Below are 23,169 nucleotides of genomic sequence, written 5' to 3' on the forward strand. Positions count from 1 at the left end.
CTTACAGCCTTGTCCAAGTTTCAATGTGTAAGCATACCTTATATTCTTCAAGCACAAACATGCAATATAAAGAGATGAATTGGGAATGCGCAAGATGCGAATAAGGGAAAAACAAATTTCATTCCAAAACATAGAAGTTTACAAATTTACAAAATGATGAGATAAAAACTACAAACAAAAAAAAAAAAAAACATGAAGGGCTTTTCAAGTCTCTATATCAACATCAGCCTCTTCATCGTCCTCATCATTACCTCCTCCCTCAGCATCTGGCGCAGCCCGCTCCTCGTCATCTCCAAACTTACCATAATCAAGCTGTTCGTCTTGAATGGAGTCGTCTTCTATCACGATAGTGTCAGGAGTAGGTCCTTTGGCCACGCCAGAGCCGCTAGCAGAGGCAGCATTGCCCACGCCATCACCGCTGCCACCAGTCCCTTCACATTCGTCAAGTAATTTCTTTAGCGCGCCAAGATCGGGCTGGTCAGCAAGCGCGGCTATCTGCAAGTCACAAGGAAAAGTATGAGTACAAAAGATTAGGAAAATACGTCAAGGTAAACTCATTAAGGTTAAAATACCTGCTCAAGGATGGGAATTGGAGTATTCAAGTACTTCTCCCCCACCTCAGCCATGTCAGCGCAGACAACGTCGAGCTGATAAGGGTAGTCGGATGGATTCTTCTTCAGCATGCCATATTCATAGCCATCCTTAAACCCTTCAGCTCGACCCACCAAGCGCGACGCAGCATTGCAATCCATCACAAGGGTCTGAAACTCGTCTGAGTATTTCATCGCATAAGCGCAACGAGTCACACCCTGTGAAACTAGCCATTGACGATCCTGCGCGAGGGAAGAAACATACGTCTCAAGAGCAGGAATCTGAGAGTTTAACAACTCAACAGTTTCCTTGGTTTGTTTTAGCTCTTCTCTGTCAGACGTTGCTGCCGCCAAGGCTTCATTCTTTTCTGCTCGCGCAGCATCGAGCTCTTCTCTGTCAGACGCTGCTGCCGCCAAGGCTTCATTCTTTTCTGCTCGCGCAGCTTCGAGCGCTTTCTTCAGGCGCGCAACCTCACTCTCTAATAAAGATTTGTCAGTGTTAGCCTGCGCAAGAGTTTGATCACGCGCCTCTGCCTCCAACTCCAAGTCACGCGCTCGACGCGCGTACCTGGCCGCATCCGCTTCTGCCGCTTGCAGCTTCTCTCGCGCAGCCTGCAGCTCATGCCCGCGCTTCACAAAGGCAGCGTTGGCACTTGCTCGGTTCTCGCTAAGTTCTGCTTGGAGTTTCTCAGCTCTCTCTCGAGCGTCAGAAAGATTCCAAGCAGAAATCTTAGCCTCTTGCTTGGCCTCCACAAGGGCATCACACACTTTTATATAATCATTGCGAAGCTCTTGGGAGGCAGCAAAGAACGCAGACCCAGCAAAAAGGTGGTCGTTGAGCAAGTCCACGCGAGCGCGGTCCTCCTGAAACCTCCTTTCAGCCGGAGGAACAGAGTGAGCCCAGAAGTCTTCACACACGCCCATGGATTGAAATGAGCTATCTTCAGTAATATTCCAGCTCGGGCGGTATATGTGATCGGCTTCCTGCAAACACAAAGCAACGCAAAAGCAACATTTTAGTCATCTAAACACTAATATGGAAGTCCGCACAGCGTAGCAAAACAAACTTATACCTGCGGAGAGCCGGCAGAAAAGTCAGCGCCAGCCCCACGAGAAGAAGGATGCGCCACAAAACCTCGTGGCGCTACAGGGCTTGCGCGGCCACCATCAGAGCCTTCAGAATTGACCTCCTCATCATCCTCTGTAACAGGTCTCTTCTCCTGCGACTTGGAAAAATCAAAAACAGTCTCACAAGGGCTGCGCGCAGGAGGAGGCGAGGGAGGTCTTGACGCCGTTAGATCAGCGCGTAAAATAGTCTCCTGCTCCTTAGTAATCTCAATGAGAGGAGATTCAGTGCTTGTTGGAGCAGGAGCAGAACTAACGGCGCCGGCGCCGGCGCCAGCAGTGCCACCAGCAGCTTGTGTGCCAGCTATAATTCCTATGAAAAACCAAGGAGAAATGATTCATGACTTGAACTAAAGGAAAAAATCAGAAAATCAAGCGCAATAAATACCTTGGCGCACCGCCGTCCGCGAATTGAGCATCGCCATGAAGTCCATTTTCCCCCTTTTCGAGGGTAAAGCAGGGGACTTCAAAGCAACCTTCGGCGCAGCCTCAGTACCTTGCCGCGCCTGAGGTTGAGCCACCAAAGTCGCCGGCTCTACAAACATTTGAGTGAACAAAGCTTCATTAATAACTCTATCGGAATCACGCTCATAAAACCACAAAATATAAACAAAGTATACCTGTTGGAGAAGATGAAACAGCAGGCGCAGCGCCGCTTCCCTTGTCCGCAGCGCGAAGAGATGAGGTGGCAGCACCATACCTCGTGTGGACGGGAGGATTGCCCACACCTCGAGGCAAAGAAGACAAGGAAAACTTGGAGGTAAATCCCTTTGTTTTCTCAAGTCCCTTCGCTTGGGTAGGAGGAGGATTCTGGGCAATAGGGGCATCATTTTTCTTCAGTTTTTTACTGGCCCCTGCGCCAGTTTTGCCTTTAGCTTTGCGCTTGAGTTGTGGCGCCTTAGCTTCTTCCTCCTCCACCTCCTCTTCCGCAAGCTCCAACTCATAATTCTCGAGCGCATCTACAATATGTGCAACAGAAATGTTAACCAAATTTGGTATTCTAAAGGCCTAAGCATAAGTACAAAGGCTTACCAGGCGCATCGCTGTCAAAGCAAAATTCTAAATCAACAGGGATGAACATATCATCGAAGCGATCGGGGAAAGCAACTTCCCCAGTGCTCAGCGCGACATAGCCACCCTCCATATGCTCGTCATAGGCGGCGTGGACGTATTCCTTGCTTACTGCATAATACAAGACAAATGATATCAGCAAAACGAATTATATTCGCGCAGAAATAATGCAATGAGCTAATAACTCACCTAAGCTATCAACTTGGACGACAGGCTCAGTCGCGCTGTCGGTCCACCTCTTGCTCATACCAACCCCCACCAGCGCCTCCTCGCAAATATTCTTGGCGGGGGATGGTTCAGCAGATAACTTGTTAACCCATGTGCCCGTTGGGTTCTTAAGAACATTCTCATCCACGGGCGCAGAAGTGATCGCGCGCATGGTCATGCGGATGGGAATCACACCAGCCTTAATATAAAAAAAATTTTCAGACCAGTCATGAAGGCTTTTGAAGGAAACAGTGCAGCACTTAACCTTCTGATTGTGCGGTGTGAATGAGAACCAAGAATCTTGGATTTTTGGCTTGCAAAAATATTGAAAGCGCCGAGGGGTGGGCTCCTCGCGCTGAGCTTTGCACATGAACTCAAAATGAGTCATGCGCACTAGTCCACAAGGATGGACTTGGGATATGTGAATCCCATAAAACTGAATAAGCGCACCTATAAACCTTGTCATCGGAAGACGAAGGTTACAGTGAGTGAAAAAGTGAGAGTATAAAGAGATATAGCCGGTGGGCGGATCTGCCGCCGTTTGCCCGGTCGCCGGGAGCAGACAGCTGTACTCAGGGAGAAAACCCTGAGAGGCGACGAGATTATCGAAGTCAGACTGTTTCAATTTGCAGGGAATCTCATCCCATCTCTTCACCGTTTTGTTCTTCCCCACCTCCTCCGACGAGGCCTCGGCAGCCCGTTTACCCTTGCCGGTCTTCTTCAAAGTGGACATAACTAACGATTTTACACGGCGTTTGCTGGGGGAAATTGTGGTGTCTGGGTTATCAGACATACAATTGGGAATCAAACAGCGGTTACTTTAAGCGCGGAAATCTGGAAGCAAAAGATAAAGTCTCTTAATCGGAATGAAAATTGAAGGAGAAAGAGCTCTGAAAATAACAATGAAGATGAAGAAAAAACCACTCAAAAGGCTTGCTTTTATAGGCCCAGGAGAGAGAAAGAAACAGGTAATGATCAGAGTTACGCTCACGCGCCCCCACTCGCAGATGCAGGCCAACATGAGCGCGACACGTGTTCCTGACACTGTATGAGGAGACATGAAAGGTCACTGTAGCACCTCGAGCACACGAAAAGTCTGACACATAACGTCTCCATCTCTGACGCATGTCAGCACCAACCAACCACGTACATGGACGATTCATTTCAACCAAAAGGATAGAATTTCGCGCAACGCACATATGAGAAATAAAAAAGAAAAGACAAACCCTATTAAAAGAGCAAACTATTAAGTCTAATATCTATCTTACCTCGCTCGCGCGAGACAAGACACACATTAGACTGGGGGGCTTGAAGAGGTATGCACCCGCCTTAACATCGAGCGGGGCGGGTCAACCCACAAGATATAGACAAGAGGCTTTAAATCAGGATGTCATGAAGACACAAAGCTAAAACCTATGCGCGTGGCGCATATCACATATGTTCACGCATCACATATGCTCACGCGTATCACATATGCTCACGCATCATATATGCTCACGCGTATCACATATGCTCACGCATCATATATGCTCACGCATATCACATCTGCGCGTGGCGCATCTCACATATGCTCACGCATATTACATATGCTTGCGCATATCACATCTGCGCATGAAACATTTGCGCGTGAGAATAAAGAGAAGACCTCGCGCATCCCCAGGATAGGCGCATATCACACATGCACATAATCAACCACGTCCTTATCCAAATCAGGATAAGGACAACCATGATTGTGCTCATCAGACAACCTTCCAGAAGGTATCCTTTAAGGAATAAAGAATATGCTGATGTTGACAGCTGCCAATGAAGGGTGGACAACTCAGCAAAACCCATGTGCTACCACGTGATTGCACATGGGTCAGGTGAAATACATTGGTCAGAGAATAATCAATGAAAAAGCACCAGGTGTCCTAAGGACACGTGGCGCGAAGCAATAGGAGGAGGCCAAAAAGGCCCTAATTGGGTCTGAGCCCAATCATTGGAAACCCTAATACTATAAATACCACACCACCTCCACAAGGGGAGGTAAGCAAGAAAATACATTCTAAGTCCTTACTCACTTTCAGATTATTATTATCTTCTCCTACAATATCTTATTCTCACACCGGAGGGTTACCCCAAAGAGGACCCATCTGTCCCTTTCTGAGGGGTAAGTTCACGGTGCTGCTCATTTTGTAGGTGGAAGAATTCATATTCCGGAAAACCATCGGTGATATAGCACACTCATACCCGAGGAAAGTTGATCGTATACTAGTAAATCGATCATCGTTTCTTCACTTTTGTTTTTTTCTAATAAAATGAATGATTAAAAAGTTAGTAATAGAAATACTTAATTGTCTTCGATTTCAAAGACTATGTGAAATTGTGAATACATTAGTTAAATTAGTTTGGGTTTAACGAATAGTGTTTTTACTGTGAGTTAGACTGTCTTATTAAAGTGATCAAACGTAAGATAGCATGTTTTAACAACTAATACTTGTTTATTTATTTATTTTTGATAATTTTGGTTTTCTTCGCATCTTAGCTAAGTCTAACGAATTATATATAGTTGTGGTTGTAAGATCAATCAATATAGTTAAAAAAAGATTTGGTTTTACGATCCAAAAATACTTAATAACGTAGTTTATTGCATATTTGTTTTCTGTTTATTATTTATTAGTTTTTATCCTCCGTATTACGGGGGTTGTTTTATATTGTTGTTCTAATATTTATTTATTTTTTTAATTTATATTTTTTTATTGTATGAAAGTTAATAATATACTTATGGTTTGATGATAAATTGTTTCACAAATAAATGAGATGTTATAACTCGGTTTAAAAGCTATATGGTTTTGATGAGACCCAAGACCCGTTTATTTTTTTTACTATGAAATTGGTTTTTTTATTATAGATAATATTTATGAAAGTTATTTAATAATATACTTATAGTTTGATGAGACCCAAGACCCGTTTATTTTTTTTACTATCAAATTGGTTTTTTAATTTAAATAATATATATATATCTTTTTTTAAATAAACAAGATATTATTTTTTATTATATTCTATTTTATAAGATTTTTACATAAATAATTTGGTGATAATAACTTTTAATTTAGTGAGATGTTATAACCCGTTTAAGGAATATCTGGGTTTGGTAAGACCCATACCCATGAATTCGGGTCAAATGCATGAGAAGCCTTCATTTAAAAATCAAGCAAATCTGGTGACTCCAAAAAAAAAGGGAGCGACCACATCGCGACACATAGGATTTTTATGTCTTCGTTTATATATATTATAGATTTATGAAGAGATCTGGATAATACTTGGATGGGTTCATTATTGAATTTAAAAATTGGGTCACGATTTAATTTTAGAATAAGGTCATTATTATATTAAAAAATTGGGTCACGATTCATTTTTGGAATAAGGTCATGATCCAATCCAAATCCACAGAAAATATATTTTTGGATCATTCAAATTTAAAAATAATAATAATAATAATAGTAATAAAATTATGAAACCAGTTGATTTCGGTTTTAAAAATATGTAAACAATTTATTCAATTGACTTCAAGATCCAACACCAACCAACTAAATTACAATTTTGTTGGATCGATTTCATATTTTTATTTTGAATTTTTATATAGTCATTTGACTCATTTTAAATGAATATACATCCCAACGAAATCAATAATCAGAAAATCAAACCATACAATCTAATCCATACTGTTTTTAGCTAGTTACAATGTTACATGTTCAAATGACATCACATATACTAACAAAACCAAACCTACTTATTTCATTAATAAAAAAAAGGTTTAATCATAACTTAAAAGTCATACAATACAAATACATGACAACAAACATATAACTTCATCTCAATAAATCCCTGGTATGATCCTATTTGGAACCTTGGTGCAATATGTCTTCCAATATTTCCCATACCTACACGCACACGCAAACCAAATTCATCATTAGAAAATACTATATTACTAAAATAATTCAAGAAAAACACGGATGGGACACTTACTTTGAACGACATCTATCATCGTCTCTTTTAGCTCGATCAAAAAGTAAGATTGTAAGGAACACAAAATAGAAGTATGGGAGAAACTGCAAAAGTAACAAAACTCATGTTTATAAAAAAAACGAATCATATTTTTTCTAGAGTGTAGCAATAATAAACATGAATCTATAACTTACATTATCAAAAAGAGCAGGTACTGTCCAGAAAAACGCTGCCATAATTTCAGATACGTAGTGAAAATGACGAGAAAGCCCCCACCTGCAACAACAACATCAACATGATTCATGACGTCATTATAAGAAAACGGATGTGGGGTATATTACTATTAGCTACTCACCACCCTGAAGTCAAGAGAAGGCTGGTCTTAGTCTCCCCTTTGGTTGTAGTGTATGAAGCAACTATCTAAATACCAAAACAATTATATATATTAGTATTATTAATTTACTATACACAAAAATGAAAAACAAATTACCTTGCTTGGAGCTTTACCCCACACTAAGGCCTTCCCATTTGTTCTACGAAATTCTTGCCTTTGTCGGTCACAATCATAATTAATATAAATGCACAAAATGCCTGCTACTAGGATGGAAATTGCCAGCTGTACCCAAAGAAATGAATCAAATAAAATCATTTTCTATGCATAAAAAGATGTGAAAATTTTGCACTTGAAGAGAAAATAAGCACCTGAGGTCCAAGATTAACAGGGTGATTGACAAGGTACATGCCAGGGGAAGTATATATAGAAGGAACCCAAACCAAGCATCCCCAGCAGATATAAAATCCAGCTGCAAAAATTATTAATAAAGCTTTCAGAATACAATACATAAGTATGAAAAGCTTGAAGACAAAACTCATATACACGTACCTCGGTCATGTGCAATATCCATTGTGTTCCAATATCCAGCTTCCCACCAAAAGAATTTTGTAATGTAAACCAACATCAACACAGTATTTACAAGCATGGAATCTGATACTTTCCCAATTGTTTCATACTGGATTAACACATTTCAAGCTTATTAATCATTCACATGTGAAATCTAACACACTGAAATTAATGATTTTGGACTGCATACCTGCTTTATGCAGTAGGTCACAGCAAGAACAGCCCATGACATCATCCCAAATCTGCAGTTTGTGAAAACTTTGATATCAAAGTTCTTGCCAATTCGTGGGTACAGTTCCATGCCCTATCACACCAAAAACAATTACTTTAGCAAACACTCATTGCGATAATAATAATTAATTTAGAGATGCTCACCCAATAGAAATCAAAGAATATGTTTCCTGAAGAACCAGAATCAGTGGAAGAAGGTGCCAGATGACCCTGTACATCAGCTACAATGATCAGAATTCAGAAGCATAGATAATATAGTATATTAATATGTTACGTTATCTGGTTTATTTCTCATTCTTACCTAAGAATACACAAAAAACCAAGCTTCCAAAAATGAGGGCAGAATATATTTCTCCCAAATGATCATAAACAACCGTTGGATTAAATATCCCAAACCTAAAAGTTTAACAAGAAAATCTTATTAAAAAAATTTAGACAGTATCAATAAGAAACTAATGTCCACAGTAACGTACCACCAAAGGCTAATATATGTGACCAGTGTCACAGCATATGCTAGCACACCATTAGCCTGCACACAGGTTGAGGTCAAACATAATGCTAATAATCAATATTATAGACTTTATACTGTGAACATTGTTGGTTTGGTACCTTATAGACAGGCTTATTTCCTGTAGGAGATATCGGGCCCTCGACTCTTTTCCCAGGTAGCCAGAGCTGGAGTGCAGCTTCAAAAAGGGCATAACAAGCAATTATCTTCCATGCAATAGCAGTAGGTCTAGGCCATATGTTTACAAATCCCTCAATTCCATGTTCCTTTAGATAATTGAATGTGTTTAGTATAGAACCATCCTGGTGTACCATTGTGTACCATCTGCAAACACAAATAAACTTTCTTAGTACCTTTAATCGACAAAGTTAGGGGTGCAAACGAACCGACCCGCTCGAGAGCTACTCGAGCTCGGATCAATAATAAGAATATAAGATCAAAGATAGCCCAGCATTTTGGAGCTCAAGCTTTGTATGGGAAACTCGTTTAGGCTCGTTGATCCTTGTGTATTTATAAGTTTTACCTCTTTTGTACTTCTACGTGTTAAATTCACACTGCAAGCCCAATGTTGAGCCGAGCTTTGGCTCGTTTAAGGTAAGCTCGAGCAGAGCTTAGGCTTGATTAAAGTTTTTTCTCAATATATATAAACAAATAATTAAAAACGTATAGAAGCTAAGTGATAAATAATAAACGATCCGAGCTCGAGCTCGAGCTCTTGTAAGTCAAAACGAACCGAGCTTGAGCCGGCTCGGCTCGTTTACCCAATGCTTTAACATACTATTAGATCGATTATACTTGTTAGATTAAACAATTAGTGAGATGACATAGCGTTGGTGACTGCTTTTTGTGTAGGAAATCCAAATAATAACATTTTTGTTTTGCCCTAATTAACGTCAGAATCATAACTAACATCACACATAGTGAATTGATGACGCATGCTCTCGTGAATCCAGAACAAAACAAGATCTAAACCGATCACACAGTATACTATATACCTACTATGTGCTTCAATAATACATTAATTCGTCATTTACTAGAGATTTCAATTTTAAATCAAAACACAATACCTAATCAGATGATCAGAGAGTAATTAACTAATTACGGAAGCAAGTTGTAAACAATTATAACATGCATGTATACTGTATACAGTGTGCTTGTGTGATAATGTAACATGAATACATGATTAATCAGAACAACAAAACTAGATCCAATCAGATCACACAGTATAACTACTAATTGCTTCAATAATTCATCAGTTACAAGGAACTTTGGATCAAAACATGAAACCTAATTAGATAAACAGAGAGCAAGTATTCACTAGGAATCGTAATATAAGATCGAAACACATAACCTAATCAGATAAACAGAGAGTAATTAACTAATTACGGAAGTAAGTTGTAAACAATTATAACATGCATGTATCCTGTATACATGTGCTTGTGTGATAATGTAACATGAATACATGTGAAATCAGAAGAGCAAAACTAGATCCGATAAGATCACACAGTATACCTACTATCTGCTTCAACAGTTCATTAATTCATCATTTACTAGTAATTACAATTTTGGATCAAAACACAAAACCTAATTACATAATACATAAACAGAGAGTAACTAACTATTCACTAGGAATTGTAAATTAAGATCGAAACACGTAACCTGATTTAATAAACAATAATAATATGCATGTACACAGTGTGGTTGTGTGCCATGTAAATCAATTTAAAAAAATAAGATAAAAACAAATCTGATTGGAGAAACAGTACGGAAAGTGAAATCGATTAGGTATAGAGAGATCAGATTGGTTAAATGAGAGCTTACAGAAGGATGACGAATGGAGGACACGTGGAGAGAAGAGTGATGACGGAGAAGTAAGTGAGAAGTGGCGAGTGAACCATCTCTTTCTTCTTCGTTGAATCTGGTTCAGGCTTTGCTGCTGCTGTAACCATTTTGGAACTGTAACTGCAATGGCGAGTGTGTGTGTGTGTGTGTGTTAGATATTATTATATAGACGATGACTTCGATAAGAGAAGACCTACTACTTTATGCTCACTCCTCAGATCTCGCGTAAGTAAGTTTGTACTCGCAAGAATATAGCCGCCTGTTTATATCATCGGCTTAGCAAACCGGGTTACCCGGACCGACTCGCGTGATACCCGACCCGAGACCAGAACCAATGACTGGCCCAAGGGATTAGAGATGCATAATATACCCGGTTCCGGACGCGACCAGGTATACTAGACCCGGAACCGATTCCTACCCGTACTTGACCCGTTGGTACTTTATTTCTCCCCGGAACCGGAAATACCCGACCCTACCCTACTCTAACCGAAATAAACCTGGGAAACCCGGTCAAATATCTAACTATACCTGGAACCGGTTCCTACGTGACCCAGTTTTGACTTTTGTTGACCGGTTCCAGGTACAAAAAATCCCGATTTGTGCACCTCTACCTAGGGTTGTTCCTGAGTTGAGTCAGGGTGAGTTCGGCTCGAGCTCGAAAACTAAATGAGGCAGCTCAACTAGGCTCTAGCTCGATTTTGAACTTAAACGAGCCTAAGATCGAGACAACAAGCCGAGCCATGACCCGAGCCAAACTTGGGACGAGTTTGGCTCGGGCACAAAAATGAATCAACTAAGCTCATGTTGTTTCAAATCAAGTTATTTTAGCTAGTATTATTCGAGTTTTTATCGAGCGAGCCGTGAGCTTTATGAATGTACACAACCGCCCCTACAGGGTAGACGTGCACAAATCGGGTTCACCTGAAAACCCGAACCGGTTCGGAACCGGTTTTTTTCACACCGGGTTGTAAATGGCACCGGTTCCAGTCAAGAACCGGTTCGGTTCCCGACCCGAACCGATGCCCAGATATGCTAACTTTTAGGAACTGGGTAGAGTATGAACCGGAACCGGTTTTTACATAAAAACCGGTTCCACCGGTTTTTTTTGAAATTCAAATATTATAGCCGTTAGGAACCGGTTCCAACGGCTATATAGCCGTTTTTGACCGTTGGAACCGGTTTTTTAACTATAAATAGGTTATTTTTTTACTCTAAATAGCAAGGTTGGTTTGTGTACTTGTTAAACCACTTCCAAAACTATAAAACACACTCCAAACCACAATTAACCTTAAACCGACAACAAATGGCAACCAATGATGACGTTGTTATGGTGATCGAAACAACAAGATGCCCCGATGTTTGGATTCATTACGATTTGTGTCTCATGACCGACTCACATGAGTTGGCACGTTGCAAATATTGCTCGAAGTTTCTTAAAGCAGGGTCCAACTCGACATTACGAAAACATACGAATAAGTATTGTCGAGAGAAAAGATGATTGGAAGCTAAAAAAACGGAAGTGGGAGAGTCGTCCGGCTCTACAACCCAAAAATAAGTATTCCCGGATTAAAACGACGGACTTTGTTTTTTATGTTTTAGTTGTTATGTTTAGTATCGTTTATGTTTTAATAATGTTTGTAATAGTTAGTTTTTAAATAAATAAAATGTTCGTCGTTATTAAAAAAGTAACAAAAATTAATCATGAGTAACAACAGTAATTATAATAAAACAAATCAAAACTAAATATTAGTTGAACAAGTTACAAATAATTTTACCAAAACAAATAATTACAACTCTTCTTCGTCTTCATTCTCGTCTTCACCCTCGTCTTCGTTATCGGAAGAAACCCCGTCCTCCGCCTCCTCATCATGAATATGACGCTCTATTGGTATTTCGTCTTCAAAGTTCGCCTTGTGTTGTACACGATCCACCGCATCCAAATGGTCCTTTAGGCAAATGCAAACCTCTAGAGACACGGGAGTTAGTTTTGTTCTTCGCATAGATAACACCCTCCCACTAAGAGAAAAAACCGATTCGGAAGCAACCGTTGAGGCTTGTACGGCAAGCAAATCACGAGCCATGGCGGATAGAATGGGAAATTCGTTTTGTTTACCTTTCCACCAAGCCAACAAATCAATATTGCGAATTTCGTCGACCGTTGCGCCCTCAACATAGTTTGCTCCACTATATCGACCAAGTTCGCTACTTGGTGTGTTTCCTCTTTGCCTCTTAGATGCCGATTCACGAATCCCATTCATCAAGTTTATAAGTGGGTCATTGCACGGCCTACCAGTTGTTGTTTTTTTCACAAAAGACGATCTCGTACTTGGACCATACATTTGAAAATAATGGTCATAAAGGTCTTAAAGGTTTTTGTTGAACTTGTCCTTCGCTTCCGTCGACAACTTCGGGTCAATCTCGTGCATACCTAAGTTGTCGAATATTTCCTCAATCGTTGTTTCAACCCCATTAACATTCCAATAGGGGTTTAATGCGGCGGCACAAGTAAAGACCGGCTGTATGATTTCAAAATATTTTATGAACTTTTCTTTCATCACCGCAACAATATTTTCGAAGAGTTTGTTCTTCTCCGCAAAGCTTTTAAAAACACAAGACATATAGTACAATTCTTGCAAAACCCAACAACTAGTAGGGTAATAGACTCCCGATAATTTTGTTGTTGACTTTTTGAACACGTCAAGATACTCCAACAAATAACCGACTTGGACCCAAACACTTTCCGGAAACATATCGGCCTCGCGTTCTTCAACAAGATTGTTATGAAACGCTTGTAAAGTTTGGCGTTGGGCAAAAGCACACTTTAACATATGACAAGTTGAGTTCCAACGGGTTGGAACGTCCCAATTCGGCCCCAAATACTTTCTTTCAACCGACTTGCAATAGTTCTTATATTCAAGATGTCTTCTTTTACCACTTTTGAAGTCATCTTGTAACATAAGTCTAAAGTATTTTAAATCATCACAAATGTGTTCATTGTCAAGACCTATTTGAACAACCAAGTTGATGATATGTGCAACACATCGGACATGAAAAAAATCCCCGAAACAAGGTGGTGAATATTTAATGATAAATTTTTCAGCCGCCTTAGTATTGTTTGAAGCGTTGTCAAACGAAATCGAAAATATTTTATTTCTCAAGTTGTAAGTCGTTATAACTTCATCAAGTAATTCAAACAATTTTTCGGCGGTATGTGGGAACGGGAAGTTTTCAAAAGCGATGGTGCGTTTCATCAATTGCCATGTCACCGGATCAACCCAATGAGCGGTGACACATATGTATGATTCGGGCAACCCGTGTGGTGCCGACCAAACATCGGTAGTTAAACTAACCATGGCTTCTAAAGAATGAAAAGACTCGATTAACTCTTTTTTAGCACACTCCCACAACCTGATACAATGACGTCTTAAGGTAGTACGACTTACATGTGTGTATCTCGGTTGTAGAGTTTCGCGAATCAACGACGTCAACTCCGGGTCATCAAAGTGGTTAAACGGCAAACCTCGTTGAATAACGAACTTTGCCATTCTATCTTGAACTTGAGTCGTGTTGTAACGAAATAGTGTACCATCTTTACCCAAGTCAATTTGATCGGTCGCGCCAATCCCTTTCAACGCCTTGCAATATGACTTCTCGATGTGCTTTCTCAAAGTAGAGTTGGAATCGTGCTTTAATATTGAACCACATAGTTTGCAACGAGCCTTTTGATAACCTTCGTCATCCACAATCAAATCCCAATTCTTCCGTATGTCTTGGTTGCGGTTATGGTTGACTACCGTAACAACCCTTGGGTCCTCCGTAACAGGAACGGGGGTAACAAAAACACTCTTCTTAGCCTTGTTGTTAGTTTTTTTGATGGGTGCCATAATAATATTTAGTTGGATGGTCGGGTAAAGGAACGGGTTTGCTAAAGGAGTAGTATTTTAGTTTGGTGGTGACAAGTAATGGAAACAAGTTATATGTAGGTTTGGGCATCAAAAACCGGTTCCAACGGCTATATATCCGTTGGAACCGGTTCCAACGGATCTATTGTCTCAAAAACCGGTTCCAACGGCTATATTACCGTTGGAACCGGTTCCAACGGCTAATTGGTGTCTAAAAAACCGGTTCCAACGGCTATATTACCGTTGGAACCGGTTCCAACGGCTAGTTTGACTTTTGTTTGACCCTTCAAAAAAAACCCGTCGGAACCGGTTTTTCCGGGTACGAACAGAACCGATTCCAATTAAGAACCGGGTAGGAACCGGGTTGGAACTGGTACTGACATACAAATAGGAGAACCGGGTACGATTTTCGGGTACAAAAATACCCAAACCGGGTATTGTTCCAACCGGGTTGGAACTGGAACCGGTTCCGGTTCGGTTCCACCAGTTAGGTTCTGGAACCGGTTTTTTTGTGCACCTCTACTACAGGGAGCATATCGAGTATCGGTCTATTTAGGGATCAGGCCTCCGGTTTTAGACCAAGACCGATTGCATGTTGGAATACCGGTAAAATGAAGGATTTATGTGTATTTCGTTGCAGGGGACTCGTGTTACGATGTTAAAGAAGAATGCTATGATGGTGTAGTCCATCGAAGCTTTAAAGAAATTTGATTGTGATTGGCATCCACTAAAGTAAAACATATTTTATACTAATACTAGGTTATAACCCGTGTATTACACAGGACGAGATACCAAACATTTTAAAATTAAGAATAATTTGTAATAAGTACATACAAATTATATTAAACATTGTTTCATTTACACTTGCATATTATTCTACTTGAGCATCCATATACTTTTAAACACTAATTTAAGACTTAAAATAGTAGCGATTTATAACTGCATGATGCAATTAATCCATAATACCTTTCAGGCTTCATCAGTAATCAAATCATAAAAGTAGTAGCCAATTTTAAGTGTGAGCTTACATTGTCGAATCATCATCAATGCTCATTTTAAGCATATATATTAAAGTCTAGCTATAAATATCATTTGCATATTAACCATTCTTAAACGGGCTTGGCACTGCAAATTATTAAAAATTGATTACTTGGATTGCTCCTTTTTGTATACATTTAATTGCCTCCATCATATTCCAATAATTTACATTTATAAATAAACTAAATTTAGGTTCCTTTAGTTTCTCCTAAGGCTCTTCAACACCATATCCTCTCATCACCTACAATTGTTATAAAAATTAAGGCGTAAGCTTTAGGTTCATATACTTGAATATAAACTATAAAGGAATAAATGTATGAAAATACATGTTAACGCGAAATAGGCAATGTCATGCTCAAATGGTCTAAAATTGCATTACCAATCCCAAGATTGCCTTCATTGTTTTGAGCCAATGGGGTTGACTTTGTGAGGAATTGCTGATGACATTATTTATTTCACCAGCATTAGCATTAGTACCTACAAAACACAAGTGTTTGCAATGCCAAGAGCAATAGTAATTGTTAAGAATTATTTACTTATGAAAACTATCACAAAATACAAATTGAAAGTGCATCATATATCTTTATTAAAAATAAGTAAAATGTTATTAAATTGGATGAATGAATGAAAAAGGTTCAAACCCTTTCAAAAAGGAAAAAGAGAATGAAAAATTTTAGCCATGTAGTCATGAGACTCAAACTGTAGTGACTCCTCATGCAAAGTCATAGAAACTAAGTTAAGATATACATACCCAAAAAACTCATAACCAGAGAACCCTCCTTACCTTGAATCTGCAAAATTGAATAAAATAAATTATTAAGTCTATTTCCATAAGAATTGCATAATCATTTAGATGCCCATAGAGAGCAAAAGTTTATACTAATACAAGATGTCCTTAATTTTATGTACAACTTGTAACTTCATAAGTTCAGTTCTATATAAAGTAATAACAAAACCTAAAAAGAAAAGGGAAATGCAAAGAAAACTATACCCACATACAAGAATAAAGTCAAATAACAAAATACATCATTTAGCTAGTAATGAATTCTCAAGATGGAACTTGCCTAAGAAAGATCATTGTCCACCTACAAGTCAATGAGATTAGATCTTGCCTTAGTTGATTACATTGCAAATCACTAAATGATATATTAGGGATACATTCAGTTTATGCTTTTTAGCTTATACTCAAGAAAGTAAAATGGATAATCCATCAAGATAGGTAAAAAAAGACAGGTCAAACTCGTTGAAAGTCGATGGAATTGTAGTTTTAGTGTATAAATCCTTCTGAATCATTTTGTTCACTAATTCTTGCAGTCAAACTATTCGATTTTTGGGAAAAAAAAATTAGTTTTAAGTGTTTAGCCAATCCAACCCACAAATTTTGACCCAGCCCATCTGACCCACCCGTTTTTGCCACTTCTAATTAGGAGAATGAAATAATTACTTTGAAAAACCCTCCAAACCAGAATCTGCAGAGAATAACAAAAAACCAATAGTTAAGTATCAAATCCTGGCATAACTTATTATGAATCTTATCATGGCCAAACTGGTAATTAAGTCACCTTTCTCCAACACGATTATTTAGGCATCGTAAAATAAAGGGATATGACGTTTGAGCTTCTTCAGCCCAACATTTCTGAAACCTACACTCAGTTACGACTAATCATTTTAGCTAACCTCCTAAAGAATGGATACAAATATTTAAATCACAAACTTTTTACTCAATGGATCACTCCGGTCACATATATCTAATTAACACCCATGCATCTTTTCTTTATAGATTTTCGATAGCCCTCCTGCATAAGAGGAGTCATCCATCCAAAATATATTCCTACCACAACAATGATGCACCAATTATTCTTAATATTTTGAACGTGTTTCAGCCGGAATGTCTTGTTGCAATATTTAATACAGACACTTACTTGAAAAGATGTTTGCATGGGTCTCGGTACAAATATGTTCTCTACGAAGCACTTCATACTTAATGTTACCATGAGGATCGGTTTTAAGTGGGATGTGACCTATGTAGCTATCCAAATTTGTACATAACCATGAAGTAATCCAAATAAAGCCTAATAAAGCCTGCATCACACCAAAAACATATATACTTGGATTTTTTTTCCTCTAATCATGCTATAATAACATACATACAAAACAAACCTGGCATAACAACAAACTAATGTACACATAGAGTATGTATTTCCATTTCCATAAGAAATATAGTTGTGAATATTAGAGGTATTATACATGGCTTATTATGAAAATAGCAAACACCAAAATATGAATCCTGGTTGACTTACCCCATAAAAACAAATATATTACATTACAATATTTCCTTTTTACATCTTCTGGAGATGAATCAAATGGTAAATTAAATAACACAAATGCGAATAACATCCTATCCCAACAAAACTCATATAAACCTTAAAACTGAAAACCTAAAATGCCTCTAAATACTAAATTCAACTTTTTTAAGTTTACAAAACCCTAAAGTTTCTGCACAATTTATAAATTATGTACCTGGGTGAAAGCAGGGGTGAATGATTCCATTCATAAATAAGTACAAATGATAAAATTCTGTTAAAACTGAAAAGAGAAAAAAAATACATAACAATTATAATATATGTCGTTCATCATAAACAATGATAAAAGCGAAATTTAGTAACCCAATATATATATATATATATATATATATATATATATATATATATATATATATATATATATATTAATTACCTTACCTTTAGTGAACCATGGTATAATTAGTTTGGGTGAAAAAGGGGACTCGACAGTCCCTAAAGCCACAAGCAAAAAACGTGCTACAAAATTACTCGATTACCATCTATGAGTAATAAAAACAAAAATGAACTGTAAATATATAACTGGAAGTAAAAATGAGAGATTAAGAGGATGTTGATTATCTGTAAATGATGTCGCGAAGATATCGATGGATAATGAGTGGCGCGGCTGCACAAAATTAGGTTCCCAAATCAACATACAACAACAGAAGTAAACTGTAGATATATCGACTATGATTGGAATTTGGAACTATAAATGAAAAATTAACAGGAGATGGATTATCAGTAATAGATGGCGACGAATAAGCAAAGCAAAAAAACCGAAGATATCCGGCACAATCGACGGTGACGATTTAATATAGGCTGAGAATTATCCTTCACGTTTTGTTAACCGTTTAATCGTTCAATTGCAGGTTGTGGGAAGGAAGCTTGGAGATTTAGAATTGCTAAAACCTTAATACGTAACTGTCTAAATCCTAATTGTGGTGAGGCCAGCCGTCAAATTTAGATGAAGTGAAAATAAAAGAGGAGGCTGGTTATAAAAAGCTTGTTTTATTATAATAGTAGATTAAAACTGACACTACTCCCCTAAAAATGCATGATGAACTTTTAGTTATTCATCGGGTGTCTCTAACCATATCGGTGTCATCGGTCATACCCAAGGACCAGACCAAGACTGGATTTTACTAAATAATGGAACCGAAGACCACTCTATTATCTGCTGCATGGTCTGGGTTTTGGGTTTTTTCGGGTAAGTTGTAAGGCCCTGTCACCGATGCCTCACATTTTGGAATCAAGATTTTGGGATGTTACATAAGCCCGAAATATGCTCATCACCCCTAGGGGCCATTGGCCAAACACTATACAAAATCACTTTTCTTTTGTTTCTTTCTAATGCTGAACTAGTTGATGTCTAGTCGCATTGACACATAATTAAGAAACGTTATGTAGATGTGCAACAGTATTAACGAACATTAATTACAAATATTAAAAACTTGGGTCAACATGGACATGTTCATATTATCGTGTTTACTAGAACGTCAGTATTCGCGGCTGATGCTTCATCACAACTAACCGGTTACACAACCCATTGACACATTCAATTTGTCTATATAAATTACATAACCCGACACTTGACCCACTCATTTAGTCTTACATTTCCACTACCAATGTTTCCAACCCGACTCATTTAGTCTTACATATCCACTACCAATGTTTCCAACCCGATGCATTCGCTTTTATCTTTCTAACTAAATACGACCAGGATGAATGGATGATGTGATAAAAATGCAAGCACCGCAAAACTCTTTTGGACAGTCATGTTGTTTAGTGTTTAGTCACATGTTTAAGACAATATTATTAACTCATTAGATGCAAATTCAGCAAACTAAAAGGGATTATTAACAATCTACATTGATTATTAATCCAAATCCCAACAAAATCCGAAACAGTAACAAAAAAAACCCAAAGTTACTGCTGTTATTCAAAGTCCTGTAACTAAATCTGTCACTTGTGAACTCTGTAGACCCCACCACTATTTACCAAGTTCCAAAGTGCTGCTTTGGCTTCCTCCACTGTTTTAATCCCATCCCATTCTTCAAATACCAACCTCTGTATGTTAAACTGCAAAATTAATTAATTAGATGACTTGGGTTCATTTGATTATACTATATTTATAAATTTGCATACCTGTGCTCCATTACGGACACGAATATCGGCTCCCTTGCTATCAATTGATATTAAAGAAACATCATCCACCTTGCTTTCCAGTGAAAATATCTCTTTTAGAGGCTTCGAAAACATCTTATTCAGCTCCTGCAAGACATTATTAAACTTTAGTTAAAAATTATATAATACTAAATATTTAACTGCAAAACCAACAACAGTTTAATGCCCTAACCTTCAGATTCTCTTCACTGCCATTAACGGCAATCTCATCAGGTTGAAGAGACTCGTATTCTTCAACATTAACCCAAGCAACCGTGCCAAAACCTCCAATAAAATATATATCACTGCTTCAAACCAATACCAAAATTATTACAAAAGAAAATTATTGGAATGTGTACAGAATAAGAACCTTATATTCTGCATCCTAAAGTAGTAAAAGTTTCCCCACTGCTGCGAAGGCTCGTGTTGGTGTTTTGCTATATACTGCTTATGTGCCCATTCCTAGATAATTACAATAGTATTAATATCCAAATTAATATTAATAACAAGGTTTATATGTTTGAAAATATCACCTGATGTTCATCTTCAGAAAGCGGGAAAACATCACCAAAAATTGTAGCCCTTGCATTTGACAAACCGCTCCATCCAGGTATCTACCAAATAAACCACCGTAAAAAATCCAGCATAAAAGCTATATTATTGTGTGCAACAAAGAATGCTAACCTGCACTACTAATGTGCACCTTGGATCAGCTAATAGATTCCGTGTGTGTATACCCAACTGTGAAAAAGAAAATATTGGATCTGGAAGTCAAATATGAAAAGCCCATGTCAGAATATTATAAATATTGTACAAGTTTTAGTGGTGGTCATAAATGAAATCAGAACTTACGTCCCATTGCATCTGGTGCAAAATCTACCAGTGAGCCAAAAGGGTATCCTTTACTTCGTTGGTGCATTCGTGACATTACAGTACACAAGTGAGCAGACCTAGCCTTAACATCATAATTTAAAGTCAAAACATATGAATAATAATAAGTGAAGGGAACAGATAAAGACATATGGGTATATGCGTAATTGTGTTGACCTGTTCCATCAGGTTACGGACCGCCAGTGCTGGTTTTGGTAAGTCATTAACAGACGTTGCACTCTGCACTCCCCCTGATATTGGGGTTCTGAAAAGACCAGCCCTGGTGCCGCCTCTGGGCCCCACTTCATGTGTGTCTGTATGTAACCCCGCTGTAACTTGACCTGAATCACCCTTCAAAATATGGAAGAGTTTATCAAACACAGTCATTTTTAAGTTAATTCTTTGTAACTATGAACATCAAAATCAATAAATTAACTAAGCTACTAATGTGATGGGGTGTATCACATAATAGCAATGTGTCTAGGTTACCAGGTTGGTGATCAGCTTTGGTGATGATTATACTATTTTAAAATGAGGTGGCTCATGCTTAATTTCGTATTCGCTAAATTGTTGATTTTCATGATACTTAGTCGTACCTTCTTGTACAACTTAAGCCAGAAAATGGTAGAAACAAAATGTTCCAACAACACGAGTACGTTGAAGATCAAACTCAAAGAACAAACAAACACAACATAAACAAACAAACTTAAAGAATCTTCGACGTCCTTCAAAAACTAATAGAGAAGATTCTAGAATCAGAAGTGATTCCTTTTGTGGGTCCCACTATTCAAACATGCTTGAATAATTTGAACTCCCAACTTTCAGGAATTTAGGATCTGATGTCAGTTATTTTCTTCATAAATGCATTGATGTCCTTTTCTCTTAACATTTTCCTTTCAAAGTTTATTCTCAGCGTTTATATTAAATGAATCACCAAACCTTTAGCAATCATTTTTTTTCTTTTCTCAACTCTATAAAGTTCATTGCATAACATCCTTTTGTGCCACTTAACTAATGATGCATAACTGAACAACGTAAAAGTGCTTTCACTAGTAAACAAAATAATTTCATTAGAATTCAAAACAATTAAACTCGAATACAAAATTACTACGCCATAATAAATTAAAAAAAAAAACTAAGCTATAACAGACACCAAAGGGTCTGATTGCTGCTACACTTTGTGAAAGAAATTAAGATTAGTGCCTGGACCACTTAACAACAGAAGTATAATCACCATTCGCCAATACAATCACATATTCCTATACTAATCCAGTTTTTTTTTTTTTTTGTAATAATAGATTTTTCATTAAACTTAAAACGATTACAATAAAGTGGCAGGCAAACGGGCAACAAGCTGCGTCGCCACCCCCTTTTGAACAGCAAACCCAATCCTACTAAAAACAAAACTTTGGGACTTGGGACTTAGGAGCCGAATCATCAGTGACGGACTGACGACAGCTTCATAATGTTCGGTTATGGTTAATTTCATTTTTTCTCTCCCAGCGTAACTTATGCTTATAAAATCAATAACAGAAGTATAATCTCCATAACACTAAACTCATACTAATCTAGTTCAATAAATTAATAATTATCAGCTAGATACATAATCATTAACCAATTAACCACAAATACCACGTGTGTCAGCTGTCATCAGATTCTCACACTTAACTAACAGAATCAGATAATAAATTAATAATAATAAAAGCTCAAACAGTACCGAATAAGAAGCCTCATGCTCTAGTGGATTAAAATCGAAGATATTATGAAGGTGTTGTCGTTGAAGTTGATCGTCATCGGAGTCACCTGAAGCTTGACGAGCAACGGCGGCGAGATGCATGGTTTTCGGAAGTGATAGTGATAAGTTAGTTCTGAGAGAAGCCGTACGATTATTATTATTATTAGAGTGATGTGATTGTTGACAGGGAGGGAGAATTACAGAGCTTGAAAGAGCTTCCATGGCGGATATTGATATTATGTTATGTTTAAGGGTTTTGAGGGAAAAGAAATGAAATGAAGATATAATATGGTGGGATGGTTTATACAGGGTATGTTTGGCAAAGTAGCTGTTAGTTAATTTAGTGGTAGGTAGCTGTAGTATTTTTAGATACATTTAGTTGAGCTTTTAATTAAATTAGTTGTATACCCGTCCGGTGGACGGGTAGTATAATGTCATAATGAAAAAACTAATTGTCTTTATATTCTAAACCAAAACATCTGTTTAAGATAAAAACACAACTCAGTTTAAATTATGACTTCTTGATATAATAATCCATCTTCCGTCTTCTATAATTTGTTTGCTAAATTCTCTAAGGGGATTATCCTCCTGTACAAAAGAAATAAAGATTATGAGAAGTTAACTGCATAAATATTAAATTTATTATCAAGATTGTAA

The 23,169-nt window shown here is 37.8% G+C and overlaps 2 protein-coding genes across 2 annotated transcripts; both read right to left on the reverse strand.

Moving 5' to 3' along the window:
- Positions 1-6,744: 6,744 nt before the first annotated feature.
- LOC143532913 (7-dehydrocholesterol reductase-like) lies at positions 6,745-10,652 on the reverse strand. The gene is made up of 13 exons (XM_077027817.1): positions 10,442-10,652; positions 8,722-8,944; positions 8,586-8,641; positions 8,414-8,508; positions 8,257-8,333; positions 8,072-8,185; positions 7,864-7,990; positions 7,683-7,783; positions 7,471-7,596; positions 7,336-7,400; positions 7,175-7,256; positions 7,002-7,084; positions 6,745-6,916 (listed from the first exon to the last, which is right to left on the reverse strand). Exons 1-13 carry the CDS (start codon positions 10,567-10,569, stop codon positions 6,850-6,852), a joined length of 1,344 nt encoding a protein of 447 aa, XP_076883932.1. The 5' UTR covers positions 10,570-10,652; the 3' UTR covers positions 6,745-6,849.
- Positions 10,653-19,530: 8,878 nt separating this feature from the next.
- Positions 19,531-22,742, reverse strand: LOC143532914 (uncharacterized). Its single transcript, XM_077027818.1, has 9 exons — positions 22,495-22,742; positions 20,955-21,128; positions 20,760-20,862; positions 20,592-20,671; positions 20,441-20,521; positions 20,278-20,369; positions 20,101-20,212; positions 19,890-20,015; positions 19,531-19,823 (listed from the first exon to the last, which is right to left on the reverse strand). Exons 1-9 carry the CDS (start codon positions 22,732-22,734, stop codon positions 19,707-19,709), a joined length of 1,125 nt encoding a protein of 374 aa, XP_076883933.1. The 5' UTR covers positions 22,735-22,742; the 3' UTR covers positions 19,531-19,706.
- Between the last annotated feature and the right edge of the window lie 427 nt (positions 22,743-23,169).

This window comes from Bidens hawaiensis, unplaced genomic scaffold (assembly GCF_021521415.1).
Source record: "Bidens hawaiensis isolate Kalapana, Puna unplaced genomic scaffold, B.hawaiensis_p1.1 tig00009570_1, whole genome shotgun sequence".
Classification (NCBI taxonomy): Eukaryota; Viridiplantae; Streptophyta; class Magnoliopsida; order Asterales; family Asteraceae; genus Bidens; species Bidens hawaiensis.

Excerpts from the sequence above, each read along its gene's own strand:
- LOC143532913 (XM_077027817.1), bottom strand. The coding sequence starts at position 10,569 with ATGGTTACAGCAGCAGCAAAGCCTGAACCAGATTCAACGAAGAAGAAA. Across the intron at positions 8,945-10,441 it reads CCTCCATTCGTCATCCTTCT|ATGGTACACAATGGTACACC; the intron begins GTAAGCTCTCAT and ends TTGTGTTTGCAG. Across the intron at positions 7,597-7,682 it reads CTGTTAATCTTGGACCTCAG|CTGGCAATTTCCATCCTAGT; the intron begins GTGCTTATTTTC and ends CTTTGGGTACAG.
- LOC143532914 (XM_077027818.1), bottom strand. The coding sequence starts at position 22,734 with ATGGAAGCTCTTTCAAGCTCTGTAATTCTCCCTCCCTGTCAACAATCA. Across the intron at positions 21,129-22,494 it reads AGCATGAGGCTTCTTATTCG|GGTGATTCAGGTCAAGTTAC; the intron begins GTACTGTTTGAG and ends CATATTTTGAAG. Across the intron at positions 19,824-19,889 it reads GTGTCCGTAATGGAGCACAG|TTTAACATACAGAGGTTGGT; the intron begins GTATGCAAATTT and ends TTAATTTTGCAG.